This window comes from Macaca thibetana, chromosome 14 (assembly GCF_024542745.1).
Source record: "Macaca thibetana thibetana isolate TM-01 chromosome 14, ASM2454274v1, whole genome shotgun sequence".
NCBI classification, from domain to species: domain Eukaryota; kingdom Metazoa; phylum Chordata; class Mammalia; order Primates; family Cercopithecidae; genus Macaca; species Macaca thibetana.
In genome coordinates, this window is record NC_065591.1 from 115,276,799 (window position 1) to 115,299,873 (window position 23,075).

General features: G+C 49.1%; 1 protein-coding gene and 1 pseudogene across 6 annotated transcripts in view; one reads left to right on the forward strand and one right to left on the reverse strand.

Annotated features, from left to right (window-relative positions):
* Positions 1-23,075, forward strand: part of GRAMD1B (GRAM domain containing 1B) — a 274,826-nt gene that overhangs the window by 243,137 nt on the left and 8,614 nt on the right. For all 6 annotated transcript variants that reach the window (XM_050755575.1, XM_050755572.1, XM_050755571.1 and 3 more), the window contains 11 exons: positions 3,978-4,058; positions 6,766-6,881; positions 8,641-8,797; positions 9,931-10,120; positions 11,973-12,116; positions 13,110-13,228; positions 13,517-13,659; positions 16,088-16,191; positions 16,771-16,974; positions 18,049-18,139; positions 22,723-22,830. In XM_050755575.1, coding sequence (XP_050611532.1) covers positions 3,978-4,058; positions 6,766-6,881; positions 8,641-8,797; positions 9,931-10,120; positions 11,973-12,116; positions 13,110-13,228; positions 13,517-13,659; positions 16,088-16,191; positions 16,771-16,974; positions 18,049-18,139; positions 22,723-22,830 — 1,457 coding nt within the window. The remainder of the gene's footprint in view (positions 1-3,977; positions 4,059-6,765; positions 6,882-8,640; positions 8,798-9,930; positions 10,121-11,972; positions 12,117-13,109; positions 13,229-13,516; positions 13,660-16,087; positions 16,192-16,770; positions 16,975-18,048; positions 18,140-22,722; positions 22,831-23,075) is intronic.
* On the reverse strand, positions 615-3,124 carry LOC126934832 (splicing factor 3A subunit 3-like; annotated as a pseudogene).

Below are 23,075 nucleotides of genomic sequence, written 5' to 3' on the forward strand. Positions count from 1 at the left end.
GAGGTCCAAGGCTAGGGGTAGACTGGGTTTCTGCTGAAGGCCGAGTTTACAGTTTGGACTCAGGCAGTTTGGTGGCAAGAGCCAGGAGACTTTGGGGTCAGATAGTGTTTGGTTTGACCTATATTTGTTTGTTTGGTTTTTAAAGTAGATTTATTAAAAAACAATTGAAGGCCTGAGTGTTGAGAAGCAAATGGGGCCTCTGGGGGTCCTGTCCTGCAGCAGGCCTGACTTTCAGATGACGGGGCTTATAAGGCAGATCAGGGCCTTCCTGGGCTGCCCTAGTTCTTTCCATTTCAGACGCTAGGTTTGGATCCTGGGGCAGCTGCTCAACTCTACCCAACTCTACCATGGCTACCTGGGCTTGGAGAATATGCGAACATTAGCTACTTTTACAGTCAAATAGGGATCTTGTAGAAGAAACAAGTAGACAGACCTATCAAAGTCTCTCATTCTGACCCAGCAAGCAGGTGAAGTGACTGTTGGTCCTAGTTCCATTGTATGTTGGGCTGCAGGCCAATTCCAAATAGCCCAACTCCTTTTTTTTTGAGATGGGGTCTCACTGTATCGCCTAGGCTGGTCTCAAACTCCTAGGCTCAAAGATCCTCTAGCCTCAGCCTCCTGAGTAGCTGGGACTACAGTGCATGCCACCATGCCTTTTTTCTCTTTTTTCTTTTCTTTTTTTTTAACGAGACAGGCTGTCACTATGTTACCTAGGCTGGTCTCAAGCAACCCTCCTGCCTCAGCCTCCCAAGTAGCTGGGACTACAGGCACAAGCCACTGCACCCAGCTCCAACTCCTTTCTTTATGCAAATACAGAAGGCAAACCTTGGTGCCACATTTAGTCCTTCGTAGCAGTCCTGGCTCATCCTCCTAGTCTTTCCCTAGTGTTTGCATCAATGGCTAACTAAGCTGATGGCAGACCTCATCCTGGGGTAATACTCATTCAGGGAAGTAGCAATGAAGGAGGGTGGGGAAAGAGCTCAGGTCAGATTTACATAACATGATGTGTAGCATAACAGGTGCCCATTACATCTCAGCTACTAAAGTTGATCAGAAAGAGGTATGGAGGCATTAAGACCTGAAGCACTGAGTTGGTCCATAACCCTGGGCTTCAGAACAAGGTCTGGTTTTATTTTCTGGCAGAATCTTTTTAAATATAAAACAGATAAAACACATCTCAAACCTGCAATCTGCCAGCATGCTTTGTTTCTATAAGAGGCATGCTAGACCATGAAACTACATAGCAAAAGGTCTTTAAGAGGATTTGGTTGGGAGAAATAGAACAAGCAGATCTCAGGGAAGCCTGGGCTAGTCCTAAAGCTGAGCTACATCCCTGAACACTAGAGGAGTCCTTGTCTTTTCAGGTCCTCATATGTCTTTTTATTCCCAACATTCCCACTTGAGTCTTCATATTCTTCCTCAGCGTCAGGCTGCCATCGTTCTGACGCCTTCTGCAGTTTCCGTTTGGCCCACAGGGAGGCAGCCTCTTCAATCTGTGTCACCTTAGCAAAGTGAGCAGTGTTCGGGATGCCCAAACACCTCATACCATGAGCCTGACGCCATTCAGCAAAGGGCCGCTGGAAGCTTTGGGTCCTCGGCAGGTGTAGTTTCCACAGTTCTCACAGTCGTAGTTGATACTTAGGCCATGAAGCTTATACGGCCAGTAGGGAATGGGTTTGCCATCCCAGCCAAGTGGCAGGTTTTTTGGGTTTGTAAATGATCTCGTTCTCTTCATCTTCACTCTCACTCTCGCTGATTTGCTCTTCTTCCTCCTCTTCTCGCTCTTCTCCTGTCCTTTCTTGCTTGCATTGTACATTTTCATGAGTGAGATGTCGCTGTTCCCCGAGAATCTCTACGTATTCATAGATCTTTGTAGATCTGGGCTTCTAGAAAAGCAATGTCTTTGTTTCTCTCAGTGTCTCACTTGGTGCCCTTTGACTTGGGATTTTTGGCAAACAAAGAGTTTTCAAGTGACTCCAGGGACTTTCCTTTGGTGCTGAATAGTCTCTGGGCTCACTCTTCTGGGGTCCTGCCACATTTCAGTCCTAAATCTTAGAGAGAGCAGATTTCAATCTGTCCACACCCAGAGAGGGCAAGTCCTCCCAGGAGGAGAGTGCAGAGAGGTCAAGATGGGCTCCAGCGTGCGTCCGGGCACTGCTTGTCTCTTTCGGCCATCCAGGAAAGATCCCATTCTCCCATTTCTTCTCAAGTTCAGCCTGAATCTTCCCAGAAAGTTCACTCTGATCTTGGAGAGGCTTCACTCTGTGTAATCCTGAAGGTAGTCAAGCAGCATCTCTAGGTATCTCTCTTTTTTTTTTTTTTTTTTTTTTTTTTGAGACGGAGTCTTGCTCTGTCACCCAGGCTGGAGTGCAGCATCTCAGCTCACTGCAAGGTATCTCGAGTTAACGCTCTGCATTCTTCCTGTCCGCCCTTTAGGAATGTCAAATAATTGGTCTAGAATGTCAAATATTGGTCTAAGATGGATAGGTGTGTGATATAATCCAGCTTCTCAGATGCCTTCAGGTTAATGTACTTGAGGTAACAGTCATGGAGATCGAGGTAATGACCATATCCCTCTTCATCTGTGAACTCCACCTAGTTTTGTGCCTCTTCACTTGGATTCTCTCAAGCCTTCAGGAGCTCCTCAGATTCCACTGACATTGGCACATAGATCTCATTCGGGTGCTTCTGGTGGAATTCCTTTATTTGCTTGAGTCTGTTATAGAAATCAGCAAACTCACTGGGTCCTGAAATGTCATTGAGCTCCTCCTTTCGTAATCCATCCTTATCATACAAATCCCTCAGGTTCCCACTGACTTCCGTATACCTATCTTGCATGGCCTGAGTGCAGTGATCAGAATTGATCTGGTCCCAGAGCATGAACTTCTTAGTGAGCATCTCTTTGGCCATGATGTCCATGAGCCATTCCTTCTCCTCACGATAGCGCCGCTGCTGCTCCAGTATTGTCTCCATCTTCCCTTCACCATGGTCTCTCATTGTTTTTTGAGGCACAGTCTCGCTCTGTCACCCAGGCTGGAGTGCAGTAGCGCTATCCTGGCTCACTACAACCTCCGCCTTCTGGGTTCAAGCGATTCTTGTGCCTCAGCCTCCTGAATAGCTGGGATTACAGGCGCCCACCACCACACTTGACTAATTTTTGTATTTTAAGTAGAGGCCGGGTTTCACCATGTTGGCCAGGCTGATCTGGAACTCCTGACCTCAGGTGATCCATCCACCTCAGCCTCCCAAAGTGCTGGGATTACAGGCGTGAGCCACAGTGCCCTGCCCGGTTCCACCTATGTTTTGGACACTAACCAGCTTCTTGATTATACAAGTTGCCTAACCTCCACCAGCCTGTTACCCTTTATTAGTTGTTAGCTTTGTTTATTATCTAAGCCTTTTTGTGTGGTTTAAATGAAATAGCATTTGCGGACCACCTTGTGGTTGGTCAGTGAAATCTTCATTACTTTCTTTCTGTCTGTTTAATGGGTAAACTCCACAAGGGCGGGATCTTTCTGTGTTGTTTCTTGTCCCTCACACACGTAGATTAGTGCGTAACACATACTGATGTTCAAATATTGGTTGAATGAATGAAATAGGTCAGCGGATCAGCAGGTTGTGGGTTTGTCTTGTCCTTCCATTTAGGCTAGTTCATAGCTCACCGCTTACCCGGTTCCAGTAGGTAGGTGAGGGACATTTCTTATGGAGATGAGAATTTCAAAACAGGGAGAAAAGCACTGAGGAAAGTGTGGGTAAGAATGGAAGGACTTTGTCACACTGGGAACTTAATAGTACCAGGTACCCAGGCCTCTGCTGTGCTGACCCCATCTCTGAAGCGGATGTGCGTGATCACAGGTAACTGAGAGTCATTAGTGTTTGAGGATGAAGTCAGTATCTTTTCTTAAGGGAAGGAGGACCATGTCTCTCTTAATTATATTGTAATTCAACAGATATTGTTATTTTCTTTTCCAATCTAGCACTTCTTCACTTCGTTTGGGGCCCGGGATAGGACGTATATGATGATGTTCCGGCTCTGGCAAAATGCTCTCCTTGAAAAGGTAAGTACTGCCGAGTTTTCTTTTACTGCGGGACTGGCTACCTCTAGAGAAGCCCGTGTCTCCTCAGGGTTCTGGGAATCCCCCACTGACAGTATTCTCCTACTGATAGTGTTGACCTGAGTCCTGAAAGTCGCATGTCATCTCCCATGAATGGCCTCAACACCTCCAGGAGTAAGGCACTCATTATCTTCAGGCACTTCAGTTCCACTGCTTTGAAATGTCCCAGGATTTTCTCTAATCAGTTATGGTAATGCATGCAGCCATGAAGAAAGAAGTCCTTAAATTCACAGACCCCCAGAAATAGGAGGCACAGCAGGATGAGGGCCACCAGGGAAGGCCCAGGGTTGGTCAGGAGATAGAATGGGAAAGGGGAAGAAGTGGGCAGAGCCTTTAGTGTAGTTTTGCAGGAAGGAGCCAGGGAGGCAGGGCAAGCAGGCCAAGCAGGTCTAGGATTGGCTAGTTTGAATTATTTCAGCAGGCTGCAGGTACCTCAAGTTGCCTGGAAGCTCGGACGCTATGATAGATAATGGGGAGGGTGGGAATATGAGCCTTGGATGGGCTGGCTGCGTGTGAAAGGCCCACTCCTGGATGAGTTATTTCCTCTCTCTAGGAGTTAGCTAACCCTGATGGGTCCCTCCCCAGTCAGCAAGGCCCCAGCTGCCACAACATGAAGTACAAAAAATGTAGTTACCACAGCCACCACGAATTGACTAGTTGAGTGTTTAAATGAAACTATGAAGAGACACAGTAGAAGGCACCCCTTCATGCAGTGAGCTGTGATTGCGCCACTGCATTCCAGCCTGGATCACAGAGCAAGACCTGTTTCAATTAAAAAAAAAAAAAGGTCCCACTCAGATGCAGCTGCATGTTGAGAAACTGTCTCCAAGCCAGAGAAAGAAATATAGGAGAAAATGCACACACACACACACATGCACACATATAATGTTTCCCCCCGGGATTAATTTTTATGTGTGTGTATTTATGTGTGTGTGTGTGTGTGTGTATATATATATGACATGTGTGTATATAAATATATACATATATTGGCCTTGATTCTGGCCCAAGCAAAAGGCTGCGTAAGAAAATTGCGTGGATTTATTATTTGGAGTTTCTTCTATTCTGAGAGTCTGTACCCCTAGTATCACTCCTGATAACTTATTTGAGCTGCGGTCCTCTGCCTTCACTCGCCATCAGTAATGGTAAAATGACCATGTGTTTTAGTCTCCACTGGCAGGTTTGAGTTTTCGGCTCACAGCTGCTGTCATTTTTAAATAAGACACGGGGTCATTCCTATGCTTCGCAAATGCCCTCACAAATAATTGTAGGACTTGGGCCTGCTGAAGAGGGTCTGCTAACTGTGCTTGTCCTGATCGTGGTTGGCCAAGGCAAGCCGGGTGGCATTGGTCAGGGAAGGCTGCAGAGAGCGGGCAAAGGGTGGAGCAGGGCAGGATATGGTTTGGCAGAGAGGCAGACGTGTCCCAGGCAGGGTGAATGTTGTCCCAGGCAGGGTGAATGTTGTGCATGAAGGTCAGAGATAGGAGGGGGAAGTCCAGGAGAGAAGGAGGTGATACCTCCCTCAGGCACTATGAGGGCCAGCGTAGAGAGCTGCCACCCCCAACCCCACCGGCCTAGAGGCAGGCCCCAATTCTGCCATTCCAAGCACTTTAGTCAGAAAGCTGGAATCCTAGCTCAATATACTCTGCCACCTGCCTGCTTCTTAAACCATACCTGAAACCATGGGCTTGGGAGCTCTCAAATTCTTTAGGAAGTCTATTGGTGCAAATGTTTTTGAAATGGGATTTTTTTTTTTTTTAAGATAATGATTGCTTCTGTTTTTCTTCATGCCCTTGCCCTCTCTTCCACACACTTATCCCTGCCACCTTCTCCCCTTCCTCCCAGTCTGAGACTCATTCATGGTCTCTGCCTCTGATCTTAGTTCTTTGACATCCCGTTGCTTCTCTTTGGAGACTCTGAACCCAATGAGAACAAACTTTTCTTAGGGCAGTGTTTTTTGGGAGGACACATAGGCACCCAGTGAAATAAGAAAACACTGGAACTAACGCTTAGAACTGCAGGCAAACAGATTCCACCTCAGGTTGGGTGTCACGAGGTTAGGTGAGATGACCTGTAAGGTTCTTAAAACTGTGGGAACGTAAGACTCTACCCAAAGGAACTGTCCAGCTATGGAATGGGCCACCTTTGAGGTTGAACCTCATTCTTGGAAGTGATCCAGTAGGGTCTGTAAGGCCACAGTTAATATAAGAGGAGATTTCTGTGCAGTGTGGTGGGACACTGGGTCAGTGGACCTCTGGGCATTCATTCAGAGTGCTAATCAGAAGCTCTGGGATCGCCTTGGCCCCAGAGTCACATGGGTTTATGCCACTCGGTGCTGGACCTTTTCCATAAGAGCAAAAGGTGAGACAGTTACCATCCTCTGGGAGCCAGTTGGTCACGTTCTACAAACCTCTGTTGAGGGATCGGGCACCGAAAGGCCAGTTCCTGGTTTTGTTGAAGTCCACATTCCTAGGCAGCAGACTGGTGTCCTGCTGAGACCCCCAAGGCAGACGGGGGTGGTTGCTGGCCTCTCGTTCAGCTAAGGAGAGAGGAGTTTCTCCTCCTCTCCAGGGGAACCAGCCAGGCTCAGTGCCTCTGTGCAGAGTGGGGGACCTGAGGAGGAAGGCTCAGTCGTTCCTTTTCTCCCCTGAAGCCTCTGTGTCCCAAGGAGCTCTGGCACTTTGTTCACCAGTGCTATGGGAACGAACTGGGCCTGACCAGTGATGACGAGGACTACGTGCCCCCTGATGACGACTTCAACACAATGGGGTGAGTGAGGCCGAGGGCGGCTGCCCAGAGCAGCCATGCAAATGCCTGCAGGAAGAACCTGCCAGGCAGAGGGAACAGCACGCATGCCTGTGCAGCCCTGGAAGGAACCACGGAATGAACGAGGGAAAGTGGTCACAGGTCAGGGAGCTCGAGGGGGCAGAGCCCAAGGGCCTGGCCAACTTTATGGTTGGCTTTTACTAAAAGTGGGATGGGAAAGTTTGGCCTAGGTAATTGCTAAGTTCTGATTTAACATTCCAGCAGGATCACTCTGGCCTCTGCACTGAGAATACATTGAAGGGGAACCAGGGCAGAGGCAGGGAAACCCGTTAAGAGGCCGTTGAGTAATTTAGGTAGTTAAATGAGGGATGGTGGTGGTTTGGAGGAGAAATGGCAATAAGTGTTTAGTTCCTGAATAGATTTTGAAAGATATGTTGATGGAACAGAAAAGAACCAAAGGTGGCTTTTAGACTTTTTTGGTTTTACTGCCTAGAAGGATGGCTTTGTTCCAGACGGAGATGGACAGTATTGTAGGCAGAGCAGGTTTCAGGGGGAAGATCAGGAGGGTAGTTTTAGGCAAGTTGAGATTGAGATGCCTGTTAGCCAAATGGAGATGTCAAGTGGGCATTTAGGTATGGAGTGTGAAGGTCATAGGGAAGCCTGGGCTGAGGCCATAAATGCAGCAATTATTGGTGGATAGTCATGAGATTAGCTGAAATTTCAAGTGACTCGGTGAACATAAAAAGAAGTTCAAGGACTGCCTGGGAGCACTCAACGAGGGGAAGAAGCAGCTGAAGAGAGCTTGAAAGCACATGCAGGCCCTAGGAAGGTTTCCTGTCCTGGGAGCCAAGGGAAGGAAGTGAAGCAGAAGGTGTCACTGTGTCAATGCTGTCGATAGGTTAAGGAAGATGGGAAGATGTGCCCGTAGACTGGCACAAAGCATGCTTGAGAGTGGAAGGGTAGCTAGCTGCAGGCTTGGTGGTGGTGCCAGAGGCATACAGGGAAAAAAGCAAGAAAAGAGCATTGAATGTCTATTGTGCTTAGGTCTGGGCTCAGTCGAAATAATAGTCTTGTCGCTTAACCTCTATGAATACCTATTTGGTTATCTCTAAAATGCATATAATGATTGCCAGAGAGTTGTCAAGCATCTGGATTTGTTAAGTACAGGTCAGATGAGGATGATGGTGATAGGGTGATGATTGCTCTCTTAGAGGAGGCAACGGCAGCATCCCTGAAGTGCTCCTAGATGGGCACCCACCTTCATCTCAAGGAGGTTTTCTTTCTAGGTGTGTAATGCAGGGAAGTTTTCTAGTTATCATCCAGAATTTGGCAATGCCACTGAAGGAGTGCTCGTGTCCAGAGTCCTGTCTTAGTCACTGTTTGGGAAATGGAATGCATGCTCAGAACCCAGGTATTGGATTCAGAGGCTTAAAATGGAATGGGCACCCACGGGAAAAAATAGCTTAAGACAAATAATCCTTTCACTGAGGTAGGGATAACTCTAAGGAGGCTGCCTAGAAAAGGTGAGTTCGCAGCCAGAAATTTTACATGGGGGGCAGGGAAGGGTGGGGTGGGATGTGAAGGAGATTTCAGGAGAGCAGTGGGGTAAGCGGGGGATTTTTGGTTAGAGGAAGATCATATACAAAGTGAAGAAGCAGGAAATCTCATAGATTTGGATGAATTGAAAGGTCTGAGATTCTTAGAATAGTTGGCCGTCTTGAACCACTGAGGTTAACGTGGACTCACTGGTGTCTTCTCTCAGATACTGTGAAGAGATCCCTGTGGAAGAGAATGAAGTGAATGACAGCTCATCCAAGAGCAGCATAGAGACCAAGCCAGATGCCAGTCCACAGCTGCCCAAGAAATCCATCACCAACAGCACACTGACATCCACAGGGAGCAGTGAGGCCCCCGTCTCGGTATGGGCAGTCAGCCTTTGGCTTCTACCCCCAGTCCCGTGGCCAGCATTTCCTAGCATAGTTCACTGGGAACCCATAATGGGGAGCAGGTAGAGAGGAGATTGGTTACATTGTGGTCAGTTTCCTCAAGGAGGCATTCTGGAGCAGATGGGCTCTCTGTATTCTAGTGGCGTAGCCCGGGGTCCAGAGCTGGGGCTGGGTGCCTGGGGTACAAGATTGGGTTTGACTTCTGAGCAGATGAAAACCATTTCAAGTCTGCTGTGTGGGCTTTGCTTTTGCTGGACTGCTGCTGATCAGCCCTTCTGGTAGAGAACAATCCCAGGTGTTTTTTCACTGCCTTGATCTGACGTCAAAGTCATGCATGAATATAGAACTGTAGAACAATTAATTGTTTATCCACTCATTTGGTTGATATTTATTGAGTATACGTATTGTGGCTTATTTCTCCACTGTGGTAGACTTTGTGGAAGCCATAAAAATGTGTAAGAGGACCTCTGTCCTCTGGGACTCTGTTATAGAGGAGGTAGAACCTTGTTGAGGAAAGAGGGTCAGGGCGTGTGCTGGCAGGCAGAAGAACAGGTAGGGTTCTTCAGGAAAGGACTCCCTCCAAAGGGAACCTTGTATTTCAGTAGGCTGTGAGTCAGACCACCTGCCCTTAGAATGAAAACGTTATTCATTGGATGCCTGGTCTTTATTTTCCATCTCTGAGGTTATCTTTAAAATGTAAAGAGTTGTATCGATTCCCTTCCAGGGCTAAGGAGAGAATGAGTTTTAAAAAATGCTTATGAAGCCTTTCGAGCTTCTTAGGATAAACAGGTACCACCTGGAGGCAGGCTGCCCCTGTTGCAGGATGGTGCAGGTGCGGGTGCAGGAAGGGGCCTGGCCCTGTGGGGACCAGCTTGTTGTGCTGTTGGAATGGCGAGCGTGAGAAATGCAGTCAGTAGTCCTTGTACGGTGTTTGCCCATCCTCTGTGGCAGCTCGGGGGAAGGGCCTTGGAGCCTGACTCTGACTTCGCTCCTGAGCAGCTGAGCTGGGAGTATGAGAGCTGCCAAGGCCGGATCCCTAATCTCCTTTTGGAGAGTAGATCCAGACCAGGTTTCCCTGGTGGGTGACTCCTCTGTCTTGTCTGCAGTTTGATGGGCTGCCCCTGGAGGAGGAGGCGCTGGAGGGAGACGGGTCCCTGGAGAAGGAGCTCGCCATTGACAACATCATGGGGGAGAAGATTGAGATGATCGCTCCTGTGAACTCCCCTTCACTGGACTTCAATGACAATGAGGACATCCCCACTGAGCTCAGTGACTCTTCCGACACACACGATGAAGGTGGGCATTTGAAAACGGGTCTGGAGTGGCCCTTTCTCTATTTTGAAGGCTAAAAGGAAATCTCTATGTGGGGACTGGAGTTACTCTCTAGGCTCCTGGTGGAAAGATGGGAGCAGAGCTTCCTTAACAAAAGGTACCTGTGTTATTAGTCTACATCCCTGTTTTCAGTTATTTGCTGTAGGAGCGTCTCATAGATAATGCTTTGTTCTGTCATTTAGTCTTGTCACTAAATTTACCCCCTGTTGACAATGGCTTGCCTTGTGGCCCCTACCCTCAAAGACATGCAAGGCTAGGCAATGTGTATAAGCCACAAGGAAGGCGCCAGTCAGCTGCTCCCTGGAAATAATTAGATTTTCACAGAAACAGCCTCAAGATAGTTGCAAAACTTGTTAATGCAAGTTTTGTAGCATGGGATGTTTAGGCCCAGCTAGAAGAAAAGGTATTGCTGAGTCAAATAGAGTTTGGAGACTCCCTTGTTTCTCTAGTTTTTGTAAGCAGGTAGCTTCTAACTTCATGCCTGCATAGGATTAGCTTCTAGGTCCTCCCTTGGGAACATGCTGCTTCTTACCTTCCATGGAGAGAAGCCAAATTCTTAGCGTTCAAGAAATCAATTGATGGATTTCCTCCATTGAATGAGAGGTCTGTTATGACTAGTGAGCGTATGAACACAGTGCTCCCTTGTGAATCTGTGGACACCTCTCCTAGGGGCCACCTGCAGTGGTTTTCTAACCTTTGGTTGGTTTACCCACCCCCATGTAGAGTCCAGGGTCAGCACAAATGACTGCATGGGTTGGGTACTGCCTAGTTCCGGGGTGCCGTTCGCATAAACAACGGTGTGAATACCCCCTGTACTGCGCTTGTGCAGTACGCATCTGTGCAGTCATAGGACTTGACCCTACAGGGTACTTCAGAGTTCTCTGGTTTCCTCAGGGTCCTAGGGGTGCCAGAAAGGTCAGCCTCCTCCTGAGATCACATACCCACCCACGCAGGTGCAGTAATTAGGGACTGAGGGGTGCCAAGGGCTCGGGTGGAGCACTGAGGCTTTAGCAGCTCACCTGTATCCTCAGATGCATTCTCCTGTAGCAGCTGGAAAATTCAGATTACAGGTGAAATTCCCTGGCTGGTGATCTTCTGTATATGGACCATTGATGTGCCGGGAGGGCTCTGCATCCCTGAGACTGAAGGAAGCTCCACTTTTGGAGCCCTCCCACACCTTGCTCTGTGTGCCTCTCATTCTGGTTTGAATTCTTATTTTGCTGTATGATGAGGCTGTAATCCTAAGTTTAAAAGGGGGAGTAGGTTTTGACTTCATGGTAGAAATAGGCTGCCTTACAGAAGTGTAGTTAGGGGTCATAGCTTATTGGGCCAGCCCCAGCCTTAGCAGCAGTTCTGTACACTGATACTTCCAGATTAGTCTACGTTCCCTCAAACACACCTATGCCATGGGTTACAACTACAATTTGTTGTTGACTGGAGTTGACTTACAGACTCTCAAAACCCCATTCTTTGGGTTTAGGCAACTTCAAGAAGTAGTCATTTGAATTTTAGTCTAAGATCAACTGAATTAGGGAGGTTTGAAAGTGTAAAAGCAAATCGTACATTCCCAAACACCTTGTAGAGAAGGAATGGGCAGAGCGTCAACTAAAGGAAATGGTGTGCATCCCAGCAAAGGAAAGAGACTGAAAGCAAAGTCTTAAACCGTGCCCATGAGCTCAGCTATCCTGCTCCGTAGTCTCTCCATACCCTTGGTGGCTGTGCCCATGTTAGCCAGAGACATAAGTTGGAGGATGTCCCTGGGGCCCCCTGCCCCTCCGCTGTCACTGTCTACTTCCTGATCCTCTCTTCTGTGCAGGGGAGGTCCAGGCCTTCTATGAGGACCTGAGTGGCCGGCAGTACGTGAATGAAGTCTTCAACTTCAGCGTGGACAAGCTCTATGACCTTCTCTTCACCAACTCACCCTTCCAGCGGGACTTCATGGAGCAGCGGCGCTTCTCTGGTCCGTTCTGCTGGGACTGTACCCCCCATTCCTCCCTCTTCGTCCTCGCTTCTTCCTTTTCTACGTTTGCTTCCTTCCCTTCCTTGTTCCTCTTCCCACACACCCTCCTTCCCTCGGCCACCTGAGGGCCCAGGCACCCTCTCTCCAGCCCTCTGTGGTGTGGGAGCTCCCTCAGGCCCTGTTGCCCTCCCTTTTCACCAGCACTGCAGCTTCACCCTTGCCCACTGCACACCAGGCACTCGATGCCAGCCCGTAAGACCTGCCCTGTCCCTGCCCTCACAGGGCTCACTGTCTAGCAAAGCACAGCGGCTCTCCGTCGCTGGCAGCACCCACTCTATGCCATGCTTGTGACGTTGTCTCATTCAGACCTCATAGCTACCCCGTGTGTGGACACCGATGAGGCTGCTGGAACTCTAACTGTTAGTGCTTGCCTGACCTCACGCAGCTAAGAAGGAGCTAGGCCGGGCCTCACATCTGGGATCTGGGGGTTCATGCTTTGACCCTCTGTGCTTCTGCCTCCTCCCCTTCCCCCAAACTCTTCCCACAGCAGGGACCTGTAAGCATGCAGCTGTTACAAAGCATTTGGGCATCAGCGATCCTGTGTGCCAAGAGGAGAGGGCATGCTGAGGGCACGGGGAGGTTATGGCTTAGAGGAGAGGACTTGTTCCCAAGGGACCCTAGGCCCTCGCCACAGTAACGCCAGTGTTGCCAGCACCCCCGTAGGTGGCCCCAAGACCTCCTGTCCCAGCCCCAGGAACAATCAGCATTCTGGAGCCTTGTGTAGAATTTTGACAATGCTACAATGAGCCTCTTTCTGCTTCGACAACGACTCCTCTTCCCACCCTCCGCCCGGCCCTCGGGCTCCCATTGGCTTCCTTTTGGGGGCCAGGCAGTAGTAAGCACAGTCCAGAAGGTCACTTGGACGGGAAACTCGGACTGGGGAGGGGGGCTCTGCCCTCCCTTCCTCATTCCAGGGCTCTTCTCTACCCTTAGATATCATCTTCCATCCATGGAAAAAGGAGGAGAACGGAAACCAGAGCCGAGTGATTCTTTACACCATCACCCTTACCAACCCTCTGGCTCCCAAAACTGCCACTGTCAGGGAGACACAGGTGAGCAGAGCCGGCAGATGCACAGAAGAGCGGGCTGGAAATTCCCGTGTTCTGTCTTGAAGGATTCAGGGCAGATGTCAGGAAGGAGTTTCAGGGCGCAAGTGTCATTTTGCCCCAAAGCAGTGGTGGCATCTTGCTTGTTTAGATGCTGCTGATTCCATTGATTCCAGTTCTCCTGTTCAGAAGTCGTGGGGTGGGGTGGGGAGGGCTGGGGGAGGCGGGAGAAGGTGCTTTTCCAAGCTTCTTGCTCCTCTTCAGTCTTGTCCAACGGACCTTTCCTGCCCACAGACCATGTACAAGGCGAGCCAGGAGAGTGAGTGTTACGTGATAGATGCTGAAGTCCTCACCCACGACGTGCCCTACCATGACTACTTCTACACAATCAACCGCTACACGCTCACCCGCGTGGCCCGCAACAAGAGCCGACTCAGGTGCGCTGTGTGCAGGGCGCCGGGCAGTCAGACGCGGGTCCTTACCTTAGAGAACGTTCATTTGCTCCTGACGGGGAAGGCGGAGGTGGGGTGTGCTTGGCTGCTCACTCTCTTTATTCTGCTTTCTCTCCGAAGCCTTCGGAGGCTCACCCACCACCCTGTTTTGAAAGAGTTAATTATTCTGTCCACTCTGTGCATCTTGTTAGTAAAGCTTGTATAGCTACTGCTCTTCATTGGTTGTGTGTGGCTCATACAGTATAGTGTAGGCGCTTTACCTACCTCCGCCGGAGTCTTTAGAACGTCTCGAAGAGGTGGATTTATCTTCATTTTTCAGATAAAACTGAGTTTCGTATAAGTTAAGGAACTTTGCCAAGAGCCATGTCTTTAGTAAGCACTGAAACCCGGATCTTAGAGTTGTAAACCTGTGCTCTGTCCACCATGCTGCGTGGATTGCCATTAGTGTTAGACAGTGACCTCCACGAGGACAGGAATTCCATTCCATCACACTTCCTTCCCAGCACCCAGCTGGGCCTGCACTTATCAGAGTCCAGAGAACACTGGGCACTGTGATGTGCCTCCAAAGGAAGGAAGAAATTTCGACCCTGACATTTTAAGAAACTTGTAGTGTAATTGAAAAGGCAAGACACACACCCATTTGAAAATCATCAGACCGTTTACCTGTACCTTAGACCAAGTTTTTTTGGTTGTAAGGAGCCAAAAATTCACTGATGTAGTTCAAATAAAAGTTTAGTAAAAGGTTGCACGGGGATCTTTTGGGCTTCAGCAAGTGCGCATCAAGAAGGACCTTTGTGCTTCATGTCTATATTCTCACACTTTGGGAGGCTTAGGCAGGAGGGTTGCTTGAGCCCAGGAGTTCAAGACCAGCCTGGGCAACATAGTGAGACCCTGTGTCTGCAAAAAATTGAAAGTTATCCAGGAGTGGTGGCATGTACTGTAGTCCCAGCTACTCGGGAGGCTGAGGTAGGAGGATCGTCTAAGCCCAGGAGTTTGAGGCTGCAATGAGCTATGATTGCACAGCTGCACTCCAGCCTGGGAGACAGAGTAAGACCCTATCTCTTAAAAAAGAGGGCCTGCATCTTTTTCATTCTCTGTTACTTTTTGGGGATTGGGTGTTCTGTGCTTCCTCCTGAACATGTACTCCTCCTTCAGCCTTCCTTCTCTTCCTCCTGCGTTCTTTTGTTTTCCTTCCTTCTCTCTCCCTCCTATTCTTATCCTTTCCTCCACAGTGCCTAGGTTTCTTAATTCCGGGTTCCTCAGAAGATCTTTCAATTGCGTCTTTTCTCTGCAGCCTTGCAGAGGTAGCTGGTTGACCTTGAACAGACCATTATAGGAAGGTGCCCATCCACAATGCAGTCAACGGTTGTTGAGTTGGGGAGTGAGGTGTCTCCAAGTACAGGCATTGTCCCATTGGGACATGGGTGGAGGTGGCATCCCTGAGGAGGGGGATGAGGGTGGGCTGGCAGCCTTAGTCACAGGGTGGGATGGGGTGGGATGGATTAGCTGGGAGAATATTGACAGATGCAGATGAACCTAAGGGGGAGTCAAAGAGCAGGGCTGCTGCATAGGAGAGAAAAGAGCTGATACTGCAGGGGGTATGGGCAGAAGTGCGACCAGCAACTGGGAGCGGGAGTACTTGGAAAAGAGCAAGAGCCGGCGAAGTCTGGGGTGCAGTGGAGAGGCAGGAGGCACAGCCAGCAGTAGGTGATACTCTTTTTTTCTTTTTTTTTTTTCGGAGACAGGATCTCACTCTCTTCCCTAGGCTGGAGTGCAGTGGTGTGATCATGGCTTACTGCAGCCTCAGCCTCAACTTCCCATTAGCTGGGACTACAGACAAGCCCCTGGCTAATTATTTTTATTTTTATTTTTGTAGAGATGGGGTCTCACTATGTTGCCCAGGGTGACTGATGCTTTTAAAGGTTAAAGTCATAAAACCCCAGAACTTGACTTAGACTTAAAAGTCTCTAGAGAAGGAGAGAAGGACCCTGATGAAAGGATGGGCCATCTTACTTTCTTTCAGTATCAGTTTCTCAAACGACTTGAACCTCAGGCAGAGCCTCCCCTTGCCTGGCAGGCAGGCTGCTGGGCCCTATGTGAGACCCCTGAGAGGAGGCAGTGTGCCATCATAAGAGAACTCTGGAGTCAGAACCCTAGTTGTTAGCCTTTGCTCTGCTTAAGTATCCTATGCCTCAGTTTTCTCATCTATAAAATGGGGATAAATCCACCAGCTCCACTGAGCTCAGAGGGTGGTCCTGGAGATCAGATGATGTGATGGATGTGGAAAGACCTTTTAACTTACAAAGTTTAGTACAAATGTGAAGCGGCTTTGGCCTTAATCCCGAATTTCCCTTTTCCCCGCAGAGGCAGGTCCACCCAGGGAATGACTGATCTTGTCTGGGTTGCTCCTCAGGGTCTCCACAGAGCTGCGCTATCGAAAACAGCCCTGGGGGTTAGTGAAAACCTTCATCGAGAAGAACTTCTGGAGTGGGCTGGAGGACTACTTCCGCCATTTAGGTGAGCGCTGCAATCCTTGCTGCTAGCTGGGCTGCAGAGACGATAAACTGCACTCCTGCTGCCCACCATTCAGGGGAATGGTGTTGAGAATAGAGGCAGAGACTGAAAGGTGAAGTAGTTTCCTGAGGTACCCACGCCTGCTCCCGATGTGGACACCAAATTTGGCATGTGTGTGGACACGTGCATTTTTCAAGACTGTGTCTAGGATGTTTAGGAGATCTTTGAGGGATCTATAACACCCTTCACCCCAAAAGGAACCACAGACCTAGTGACTCTGTGACAAGAAGTATTTGTAAAATGCCTGTGAATGCATCTATTTAAGAAGTGTATCCCCCAAATTGTATACATGAGGGTGCAGATGTTGGGAGCATTTGGTTCCTTGCAGTGCTGAACAACCCCAGAGGAAGGGTTTGACTGGGGCTGGGTCCCAGAAGTACCTCCTGAGGCTCAGGGGCATCTCTGAGGGTCATCAACCCACCACCCAACTTCCCAGAATACAGAGTAGGAAAATGGTTCTGCAGAGAGTTGCGTCTGGAGGGCTGAAGGCAGCGTCTCCTGTGGCCTTTTCTTCTCTGATAGAGAGCGAGCTGGCCAAAACGGAGAGCACCTATTTGGCTGAGATGCACAGACAATCTCCCAAAGAGAAGGCCAGCAAGACTACGACGGTGCGGAGGAGGAAGCGTCCCCATGCCCACCTGCGAGTCCCTCACCTGGAAGAGGTGATGAGCCCGGTCACCACGCCCACAGATGAGGATGTGGGCCACAGGATCAAACATGTGGCAGGTGTGTGCCAGGTGGGGACAGGTGGGGTGAACTGAGCTTTGGGCTGGAGCTGCATGCCCGCACCAAGGCACACACGTGCACACTCATTTTGCGCCTTGGATATAATTTGTATATAATTTGAACATAAGTCACTAAATCTGAGGCTCCCAATGCTCTGTTTCTCTTTGCTCTTTAAGTTCCTCAGCCCCAACTGAACCCATATGTGTGCTCTAATTAACAAAAGCTGCCTTAGTGTTTATTCTTTCGTGTTGCCCTAGTTCCATGGCTACCTGCATAGGCTCAAGTATGAAGCTTCCAAGTTCTTGGGAAATACACTAAGGAGATCCCACAGCTCAGACCACAGAGATTACCTCATTACCCAAAGACCAGGGAGTTCAAGACAGTCCCCCTTCACTTCACCCCCATGGGCCAATCCAGGCTTGCCCTCTCAGACCATAGACTCCCTTAATATTTCTTCCTCTTCCCACCCAGCCATTCACATCCTTGTCTTTGCTGAATCCTGGAAACCTGGGACTCTAAGGGGCCTTAGAGACCAACTAATTGAGCTGGATAGGGACAGGGGAGGCAGAAGAAGAGGGGAGAGTGCCAATCTTCTGCATGCCCCCTAGCTTCGTCCCTAGCACTTCCATGTTACATGTTTTGCCTTTAAGATTTTGACTGACATTGCATTTGAGTAAACTGACTCTCAGAGAGCTTACATGACTTGTCCACCATCATGTAGCTTCCTAGGAATAGATCCAGAGCCAAAAGCCAGCTGTCTTTAGTCCTAGCCCAGTGCCATGTCCCCTCCCGTAGCTGAAGATCACTTTGTCCTGGGCCTATAGATCCTGGCTACATGGGCCTGTTGATTTTCTCATTTGTTCAATGATTACCTGACCCAACCTGTGACCTTGCCCTTGAGGATTTTGCCTTCTCCTCTTGGAGAGCTGGCATTGTCTAGCATATCGTTGCTGTCGCAGTGTCGTGGACATTTTTCCATCAGTCTTTGATGTTTGCTGTTTGACCAGTGTCCCCGCCAGCAGTTGTTGGACTTGTGGGTCACCATGGTGATGGTCTCTTTAATTCTCCCCACAGGTTCCACGCAGACGCGGCATATCCCCGAGGACACCCCCAATGGTTTCCACCTGCAGAGCGTGTCCAAGCTGCTGCTGGTTATCAGCTGTGTGTAAGGGACTCTAGGTTCTCCTATCCTGCCCTCACCGCCTTCCCTTTCCAGCCTGGTGCCCCAGCCCTCGTCTCTTGAAGCATCTGAGCACCCTTACTGTTTTCCCTGGTTTTTTCTTTGTCCTCTAGTCTCTGTCTGGATTGGTTGCTCTGCCTGTTGCTTACCTCTTTGCTTCTTTTTCTGTGCTTTGTTCAGCATTTACTGTATGCTAGGCCTTCAGAAGAAAATGCTTCATGCAGCATCCATACCCTTCAGGGATTCAGTTTCAAGTGGGTGAGAGAGACAGAAGGTTTGAAATTCCTGCACAGATGGTTAAATGCGAACAGAGAAATGCTAGAGGGCATTTTAGGAGTCCATTCGTTCATTAGATGTTCTGAGTGTCTGCTCTGTGCCAGGCACTGGAACTGTGCACTCACAGAGCCCACACGTTGGCAGGGTAGCCAGACAAAATCAATGCCTACAATACAGGAAAAGTGGATGCTTATTTTAATGTAGACTATTTATAATAATTGCTATGATATTATAAAACAGTAGGCTCAGTAACTTGCATAGAAAGATGCCGTGCTGGCCGGGCGCAGTGGCTCACACCTGTAATCCCAGCACTTTGGGAGGCCAAGGCGGGTGGATCATGAGGTCAGGAGATCGAGACCATCCTGGGTAACACAGTTAAACCGCATCTCTACTAAAAATACAAAAAAAATTAGCCAGACGTGGTGGCGAGTGCCTGTGGTCTCAGCTGCTTGGGAGGCTGAGGCAGGAGAATGGCATGAACCCAGAAAGTGGAGCTTGCAGTGAGCCGAGATCACGCCACTGCACTCCAGTCTGGGCAACAGAGCAAGACTCTGTCTCAAAAAAATAAAAAAATAAAAATAAATAAAGAAGAAAGATGCTGTGCTAGGGAAAAGTAAAGTCAAAAGAAAGAAGACATATGATGGGAGAACAGTTAGCTATCTGAGGAATGAGTCCATGCCATCAGCTGCCCAGGGCTTTATTCAACCATTTTGGGCAGGAAGCACTAGGACATCTAAGGACAGCTCTTCCACTTGGCTCAGCCCACTGCACAGTCCCACGCCTTCCTTGGATGGGTGTATGCTTCAAGAGTGTGGGGCATGGGTGGGTGGGAGCATTGCAGCTGGCCAGATGTGGGCTCTACCTGCTGCTCACTGTGCACCAGATTGTCTCTAGTTCAGTCTTGCTTCTGTGACCCTGGCCTCACTGAAGCATTCTTTGAGAGGCAGAGGCAGAGCACAGCCTCACCCTCAGGAAACTCTGATGGAAGCCCAAGAGTGACATGCTCAGATTTGTACCAAAGAGAAAAATCACTCTGACAGCAATATGTCAGATGGATTCGAGTAGTAAAGACTGGAGGTAGGGAGGTCAGTCAGAGTGAGCTGTGAGATCTAGGTGAGAGCAGCTGTCAGGTTGGATGAAGGCCTGGAGCTGGGAGGCAGACTCATCACCCATCTGGTGGTGTAGGGAAGGAAGATGAACTACTGATTCGAGGGACCATACATGGTCGTGTCATTCACAGACATCTGGAATTTAGCAAAGCATTTCCAAAGAAAACATTAACAGTTCCAGGTGTGTCTGAGGTGCCATAGGTTATCCAGGAAGAGGTGACAGATTTGTGCTGATGTGGTCCTGGAGCTCAGATGACAAGTATAAGCTGCAGTCCCTGCTTAATTATCCAGAGCATTAAAGCCATGGTGTGAATGAAAGCATCATAGAGAGTAGAGAGTGTGACAAAGAAGACAAGGTCTAGGATGGCCCTGGGGATCACTTACAGGAGGGGAAGCCATGAGGAACGTAAGGTGGACTCTTTCAGTGACTTTAATATGTCACATAAAAGTAGATGCAAAATTCTTCTGATGACAGCATAAGAAATGAAGATATTATTACAAAATTAAAAACAAAAGTAACTGTAGGCCGGGCATGGTGGCTCATGCCTGTAATCCCAGCACTTTGGGAGGCTGAGGCGGGCGGATCGTGAGGTCAGGAGATCGAGACCATCCTGGCTAACATGGTGAAACCCCATCTCTACTAAAAATACAAAAAATTAGCCGGGTGTGGTGGCGGGTGCCTGTGGTCCCAGCTACTCGGGAGGCTGAGGCAGGAGAATCACTTGAACCCGGGAAGCAGAGCTTGCAGTGAGCCGAGATCACGCCACTGCACTCCAGCCTGGGCAGAAGAGCGAGATCCCGTCTCAATAAATAAATAAATAAATAAATAAATAAATGTAACTGTAAAACTAGTAAAAGTCACACTTAGCAACATCAATTTAATGTGATTCATGCAATTGTTCTGTTAAAGTAAATCTCTTGTATTGGATTTTGGTTTGTAGAGCACTGTAACCTCAGGTTAGTTCTGTGTTTAAGCTCTTTCTGCATTTTGACTTTAAGTGGAGAAGGCCTGCACTCCTGAGCAAATTGTATAGCATGTTATCAACTCACCTTTTGGTTTTGTAAGTTTAGAATGATCAGACTCTAATTCAGTGCTACAGGATCCAGGCCGAGTGTCTGCCGACAGCCTGCATGTGGGACGGGCTGACACAGCACAGCTTGCCCTGTGTCTGGCAGACTCTTGCCCCCACGTGCCTGCTACAGCGTGACTCAGCCACCTCCTTTCCCTGTGTCGACCACTGTGCAGCCTTCGCTCAGACAGCACACAGGGGTATCCCTTGACCTTCACTTAGCACAGACAGGATTGCAAACATAAACCCAAATGCAGGCACCAAGATCGTGAGCAGGCTGTGCCAAAGAGGCGGGTGTTCAGATGACCCCGTGTGTGCTGATAAAATTAAAGACCGTGGCATTGAAATTCAACACAAAAGTTTTAAAGGCCTTGCGGACAAGTCAGAGAGGCCTGAGAAGACAGCAGCGCCAGAAATTTGTGGCTGCCAGTTTAAAGAAGTCTACCTTCCACAGTACCAGAAGCACGGCTGAGAAACACAGTACCTCTCGCACAGGCATACGCTTTGAAAACCCTAAGGCATCACATAGGCTTTTCTTTCTTTGCTGTCTTTTATCCATCTCTCTTTTATCTCTTTTTCTTTCTTTTCCTTTTTTTTTTTTTTTTTTTTGAGACAGGTTCTCACTCTGTTGCCCAGGTTGGAATGCAGTAGCATGATTTCGGCTCACTCTAACCTCCACCTCCCAGGCTCAAGCAATCCTCCTGCCTCAGCTTCCCTAGTAGCTGGGACCACAGGTGCATGCCACCACACCCGACTAATTTTTTAAAATTTTTTTTGTAGAGATGGGGTTTTGCTGTGTTGCCCAGGCTGGTTTCAAACTTCCCAGCTCAAGCAATCCACCCACCTTGGCCTCCCAAAGTGCTGGGATTACAGGCTTGAGCCACCATGCCCGGCCTATCTTCTCGTTTTTTGTCATCTTCTCTCTTCTTATGTGTGTCCACATCTCCCCCATTAGTGATAAGAACTACCCTTTGTGTAGGGCCTATAGTGTGCCACGATATTTTTCAATATATTCCCTTTCATCTACAGAACAATCCCAGTAGGATAGGTGTTACTGTCCCTAGGTCGGAGAAGCTAGGAAACTTGATCAAAAGTTAAGAGAGTTTTAAGCGGTGAGCCAGGGTTTGCATCCAGTTTTGTGTGTCTCTGGATCCTCTCTACCCACGATGATGTCTTCTCTCTCCATCCTGCGAGCTTGTAATACAGTGATGTTTAGGCAGCCAGTGAGGCTGACAGGAGGAGGGAATTCCTGCAGTCTCTCTGTGACTCCTCATTCCCCACAGCCCCTCCAGCCCCTGGATGATCCTTGCCTCCCCTGTTTCTCACCAGTTCTGACCCAGACTCTGGGAAACCTCAGCCTGTCTCCATGATCCCTGCCCGCTGGTATCAGGTTGAGGCAGGGAAGTTTGCAGCTTGCGGGAAGTTCTGCCAATGTCTGTAAGAGGTATCCTTGGCAGAGCCAGGGACCCAGTGGAATTCCTCCTTCCGTCTCCCCCTTCAATTACGTCCTAAGGTTGGGTTGGTAAGGGGAATCTTTTCTCAATTTAGCACCCGTGAAATACTAAGAGTCTGTCTGTTGCTTTCTCGTGCCCTGTCCTTGCTGGGTCTTCTCATCCATTGTGTCTTTGCTTCTAGTATTTTTTTTTCTCATATACTCTCACTCGCTCCCAGCTTGATTTTCAGTGCAGTTTTCCCCTTCCCCACACTTGCCTGTTTCTAACCTCTGCCTCCTCCCCATTTTTCTTCCTTGCTCCCATTAGGATCTGTTTCAGGTACTGGCTCTATGATTACTCCTTTACCCCCTCATCTCTCTTCCTTCCCACCATACCTCTCTTCCCCCAGGTGCCCAGGTTCTGGGTGCCTGTGCATCTCTCCTTTCTAGTGCCTTCATCCCACGCCCCTCTCCATGGCTCTCCCCTGTATCCTGGCCCGTCCAGATTAGGTTGCTTCTTTCTCTCTCCCCTGTGCTGCATCCCTTCAGCTCACTCACTCACTCACTGCAATGCTTTGGATGGCCCACTGGTCAGGGACAGCAGCCTCTGGGATGGGGGATGCCCTAGGCTCAGATGACATCTCACTGCTGTTGGTTTTTTTCCCCATGTCTCCTTCCTAGTCTGGTGCTGCTGGTCATCCTTAACATGATGCTCTTCTACAAACTCTGGATGTTGGAATACACCACGCAGACCCTCACTGCTTGGCAGGGTCTAAGGCTCCAAGAAAGGTAATCCTGGCCTCGTCCCCTCACCTCCACCTTCATCCCACCCAGTGCCATGACACCTGTCTCCCAGTCCCCTTGGGACTGCCTCACTGCCCTTGCCCAAGGGATAGCCCTCTGGGAAGACCCCACAGGGAAACTCAGAATCTCTCCCTGTAGTTTCAGCCCACTTCTGATCTGGGGCACAGGGGAACCAGGGGCAGTGGGCAGAGGACAAAGCACTCTGATGTGACTCTCTGTCCTTTAGGGGT